General features: G+C 29.1%; 2 protein-coding genes across 2 annotated transcripts; both read left to right on the top strand.

The window, feature by feature from the left end:
* Positions 1 to 1,644: 1,644 nt before the first annotated feature.
* Positions 1,645 to 2,265, top strand: LOC125867121 (Werner Syndrome-like exonuclease). Its single transcript, XM_049547550.1, has one exon. It carries the CDS (start codon positions 1,645 to 1,647, stop codon positions 2,263 to 2,265), a length of 621 nt encoding a protein of 206 aa, XP_049403507.1.
* Positions 2,266 to 4,095: 1,830 nt separating this feature from the next.
* LOC125867113 (uncharacterized) lies at positions 4,096 to 4,716 on the top strand. The gene has a single exon (XM_049547541.1). It carries the CDS (start codon positions 4,096 to 4,098, stop codon positions 4,714 to 4,716), a length of 621 nt encoding a protein of 206 aa, XP_049403498.1.
* The last annotated feature ends 1,284 nt before the right edge of the window (positions 4,717 to 6,000 follow it).

Raw genomic sequence — 6,000 nt, 5'->3', positions numbered from 1 at the left:
TGTCCTTGTGTCCCAATAAATCTTGCCACAAAACATTTATATTTTTTACTCCATTTAATAACACATTGCCCATTTTGTGATTATTAAAAGCATTTCCTATCAATTTTGTCCTCTACCATGGGTGTCAAATTGATGTGCATGTACTATATTTATTTTTATTTTTATTTTAAAAAAACTCTTGTGCTTATTTAAACTTTTTATTGGAAATAAATTAGTCCCGCCATTTCAATTGAAGTAATTATTTTGGGATAAAAAAGATAATAGAAATAATTTAACTTTTAACGTTTTTAGTTGATTTTAGTAGTTTTTTCATTTCTCAAGATAAACTCCGATTTGCTTTCTTTTTGGCTTGAATGCTATTTAAATATTAGAACTTCATAATTAAGCTCAATTGTATATTTATCACTAACTAGGAAATGTAACAACATAGACAATTTTTCACCAAATATCATAGATTATAGATTCCTCGTATAAGGCTAAACGAGACTATGTTTATTCTTTATATATGTTGGTGCGTATATCACAGTTCTATCGCGATACAAATTAAAACATGGGCTTTTTACAGATATAGATTTGTGGCCCAAAGGCCTTGGCGGGGCACTAGTTTTCTTGGATATAGTTCACAAATTGCCACTTTTATGTGTGAATTAAAAAATAAGTAATCACTATTATAAAATTTTCAAATTTTACAGTTAAAACTTCAGGTCATTGTAATGGAATTTCACTTGTGAAAATTGAAATTTCATAAAAATAGCTATTTTTCAATTACAAGACAAAAAAGGTTGCTATCTTGCGCTAAATTCAAACTTATATTTTTTTTTTCGAAAAAAAATTAAATCGAGAGGAAGGATAAAGGTAATAATATGCTCTTTGTCCAACAATAGTTGTTCACTATACTATTTTGGTATGTCTAACAATACTTGTCCAATTTATGAAATCAATAGATAATTTTACACTTAGTTTCTAATCTACCCTTATCATTAACTATAGTCATTTTTGTATTACAATTTTCAAGACATTATATTTACTATTTCCTCTGTCCCTAATTATTTGTTCACTTTTAAATTGACACGCCTATTAAGAAAACAATTATTGACATAGTGAGTTTACCTTTTTATCCCTATTAATTATGAAGTGGATGAATTAAAAATTCAAGATTTTCAAGAAGTTCTATTTTTTTTCAAAATAATTAATTGAGTGTATAATAGGTAAAAAGAATTTGTCCTTTCTTGATCAGTCAAAATGGATAAGTAATTAGAGACAACTAAAAAAAGAAAAGTGAACAAGTAATTAGGGACAGATGGAGTATAATCAAAGGGTAATGTAGTAAAATTACCCTTCTATTTATAATTTCTTAAAAAGTGTGCAAAGTCGAATTTTCATTTTCCAATCTTCTATGGAAACGATGGATCAGGATTTAAAAGATAAACTCTCTCCTAGGAAGTTGAAACAAAATTAACAACTAAATATTGAAAAGCTCATCAGTCATCCCTGGCATGCATCTAGTGAACCATTCATTAAAACTTCTGAGTTTTCCAATTAATTACACACATTAATTTTCCCTACTATAAATAATCATACAAGACATCAAACAAAAACCATCAATCCTAATTTCATTTCAACAACAATAGTATAAATTTCCAAATGTATTCATCATATAGTAGCACTAGCTCTGACACCACTACAAAGTACCACATAAATTTTGGTGGTCAAACAATTGAAACAACTGTGACAAACAAAGCTGTTGTTGCCAATGAATGGGCTACTTCAATGCTCTCCAAATATTCTGGAAAACAAACAGTTGTTGGCTTAGACAATGAATGGAAGCCCAATTTTAGTCCATACACTAATAACAAATCAGCCACTCTCCAACTCTGCATCGACAACACGTGTCTCATAGTCCAATTGTTTTATTTGGACGAAATCCCACAAACACTTAAGAAATTTTTGGTTAATCCTAATTTCACATTTGTTGGAGTTGAAGTTGGTGAAGACATCCTTAAACTGAAAAATGATTATGGTTTGGTTTGTACTAGTCAGGCTGATATTCGTGATGTTGCTAAGAATAAATGGCCTAGTAGGTATTCACGTCCAGGATTGAAGGAACTTGCTTATGATATATGTAGTCTTAATATGCCTAAACCAAAACATGTTAGCATGAGCAATTGGGAAGCAACGGAACTTAGTGTTAGCCAAGTTGAATATGCTTGCATTGATGCTTATGCTTCCTACAAGATTGGCCACAAGCTACTTATGGAAAATTGAAGTATTTTTATTGTTTTAAATATTCTGTCTGTCTGTTTTTTTTTCTTCTAGTGATTAGTTTATTGCCATGCGTTTTGTTATGTGTTGGTATCTAAATTTCAATGTGGGTAAGTTGAATGATATTCGGACTATATGTTTTATTTATTTTCAGTACAAGTTAATTTAAATTGGAAGGATTTTGTCCAGGACCTCTATTACTTCGGTCCTATAATATAATTATGACATGTGTCATTATCTAATGGGCTAGTTTTATTTAATTAATTAAAAGATATTGAAACTATGATTTTTATAGGGGTAAAAAGGGTAATTGTGTTTTTATGATTCAACTCTTTTAGTTAATTAAATAAACTTTCATCTAATAACTTATTGAAATGATGTGTCATAATTTTTAAGGGTGTGGAGTGGAGGTTAGTCCATTATCTTCGTATGATCTTAATAAGATGACGTTTTACTTGAACGACTTTATACCTTTTTGCTCATATATTACTAGATTAATTTAATTAAGTTTTGTAACCCAAAATAAAATTGGTTTGCTAAAATTATAGATTATGGGCGGCACAAAAAGGATCAAATAGAATGGCAATTTCGTTATTGTTAATTTTAATTTTAAATTAAATGTTCTATTATTTTTTTATTTTTCAATTTGAACAAGGAAAGTTATACATCTATTTTTATCATAGCGGACAAATAAAACCATTCGAAAAGATCAAATATTTACTGATATTATTTTAGAAACTTTTATTACCATGATATTTATTGATTTTAATTAGTTTAATATTCTCTTTTCAATTTAATCATTAAGAAAGAAAAAACTGTTTCAAGTCAAGGACTTTTTAAAAAATCTTGATAGTTTAAAAATTGGCGGTGTTTATTAAATTAAGGTACTTCTTCTTTCCAACAATATTTGTCCATTATTGATTTTGTACAATTTGTAAGAAATTATAAATATATGGGAAATCTTTTGAATATGATAAATACAATGTTTTGAAAAATGCAATAGAGAAATGACTATAATTAATTATAAGGATAAATTAGAAATTACATGTAAAATTATTCGTTGATTTTATAAAGTGGTTAAGTACCATTAAATGTATCAAAATAATATAATGAACAACTATTGTTGGACGGAGAGATTAATTTTTATGGCTTGGAAAAATTATTATTTATAATATCCTAGCTACGTCATTATACCTGCTACAATCTACAAGGTGGCTATGATGAAGTAATTAAGGATAATAGTGTTGAAAATAATTAAATCTTAGTTTGGTCGTTGTTAAAAATCATATAGTAATGTGTTTTTTGTATTAATATATACTCCCTCCGTTTCATTTTATATGTCACATTTTTACTTTGCATTTGCATTAAGAAATTATGTAATTTTACCTTCTACCCTTATTTAATGTTTTGTAAAGTCAACTTTATTAATAAATGACAAAATTAATTAAATATTCTATCAAGGGTATAATAGGTAAAATATGGTAATTTACGCATAAATTTTATAAAGTGACAAATATTGTGGTCTAACTATTTATAGAAAGAAATGATATATAAAATGGGACGGAGGGAGTATGATTGAGATTCTCAAATAGCCTCGGCGGATCAATCGACTACTAAGTATTGAGAAACTCATCAGTCATTCATATACACTTTTCGCATGTATCTAGTTAACCATTTACGTACTATTAATTTTCTTGAACATGAAGTTGAATTAATGAACAAGAAATAAAAACTTTTGAGTTTTCCAAAATAGACTAATGAATTTTTGACCACTATAAATAGTCATACAAGCCATCTAACAAAATCCATCAATCCTAGTTTTATTTTAACAACATGTATTCATCATATGGTAGCTCTAGCTCTGGCACCCCTTCAAAGTACTACATTAAATTTGGTGGACAAACAATTGAAACAACTGTGACAAACAAAGCTGCTGTTGCCAATGAATGGGCCAATGCAATGCTCTCCAAGTATTCTGGAAGGCAAACAGTTGTGGGCTTAGACAATGAATGGAAGCCCACTTTTAGTCCATACACTAGCAACAAATCAGCCACACTCCAACTCTGCATCGACAACACGTGTCTCATAGTCCAATTGTTTTATTTGGACGAAATCCCACGAACTCTTAAGAATTTTTTGGCTAATCCTAATTTCACATTTGTAGGTGTTGAGGTTGCTGAGGATATCCTTAAACTGAAAAATGAGTATGGTTTGGTTTGTACTAGTCAGGCTGATATTCGTGATGTTGCTAAGAATAAATGGCCTGGTAGATTTTCACGTCCAGGATTGAAGGATCTTGCTAATGAGATTTGTGGTCTTTATATGCCTAAGCCAAAACATATTTGTCAAAGCAATTGGGAGGCAAGTGTTCTTAGTGAGGCACAAGTTGAATATGCTTGTATTGATGCTTATGCTTCCTACAAGATTGGACACAAGCTACTTATGGAGAATTGAGGGGCTATTTAAAAAGTGGTTTAATTGTGTGCTTAACAATATTATGTTTTTTGTTAATTTTAATTCTAGTATGTTATCTAGTTTCAACCTTTTTGTTTATTTCAGCGACGTCTGGAATAATATTATTGAAGTTGAATGATTTTCGTACTTTGTGGTTTTGTTTTCAGTTTTGTCATTAATTTAAATGAATGCTGCCTTAAGTAGATTGTTTTACTAGAACGGCTTCAGTATCTTTTTGCACTGACCATACCAAATCAATTAAAATAAAAATGGAGAATCTTAATGAAGTGGTATATAACTATATATAACATTTTGAATAAATAAATTATTACATTTTGAATTTTTTTTTTTGACTTTTTGAACAGTTGTTTATATATTTCATTCTATGACAATTATTTTTGTGGAATAACATGTTTACTTTTTATTGTTCTCAATTTTTATCAAAAACGTATCCGCTTTTATCTCAAAGGTAGAGTGACTCTTTTTTCATTTGTTAAATATTTAAACTTGTATAACTAGTTTAAAGTTAATACAATATATATTATATCTCATCTATTTATTAATTAAACTGTGTAATTTTATTCCAAATTGATTGTTGAATTAATGACTGGATTCGAGTCAAATAATTACATACTATACCTACAATGAAATCCTTTGTGTAATTTCTCGTTGAAACAAAGGGACTACGTACTAATCATAAAATAATTTGACACTAAAAAAACTATTTGAAAACATTGGTCAAATCTAGCTGTAACAATTTGTGTTAATTACATTTTCTGGCTAAAATTTCATTTGACAAAAAATACTTTTCAAATGCAAACAAATTTTAAAGCTTCGTCAAGTCACAGAATTTGGCATTAAACCATGAAAAAGGTCGTAATCCTTTTTTCCTTTTATTTTCTTTCGATCGGTCATGTATGTAACGTTGATTAATTATGAATGAACTGAAAATTAAGAAAAAACCAGTCCATCTCCCTCAAAGTGGTTGGACCGTGCTATTACTGGTCCGTTTATGACATTGGGCTGAGTAATACAAATTTCATAGTGGTACTATAGCTAATTACATTCTGTTCCTATTTTTATCTAAACAAATATTCCTTAAATTTGGCGGAATCCAGATATATTCCAAAACGTCCTGATACATTGCGTCTCAGTTTTGGATAGATCACGTCTCGGTTTCAAATACATGACTCAACGTCCTAATACATCGTGGTACATCCTGATACATCCCGTAAAGTGATGTATCTGATTGATACACTACGTCTCGATTTTGAATAAATCACT

Source organism: Solanum stenotomum, chromosome 1, assembly GCF_019186545.1.
Source record: "Solanum stenotomum isolate F172 chromosome 1, ASM1918654v1, whole genome shotgun sequence".
In the NCBI taxonomy this organism is placed as follows: domain Eukaryota; kingdom Viridiplantae; phylum Streptophyta; class Magnoliopsida; order Solanales; family Solanaceae; genus Solanum; species Solanum stenotomum.
The sequence above is the reverse complement of the archived record's forward strand: the minus strand, read 5'-3'. Positions and strand labels throughout refer to the sequence as shown.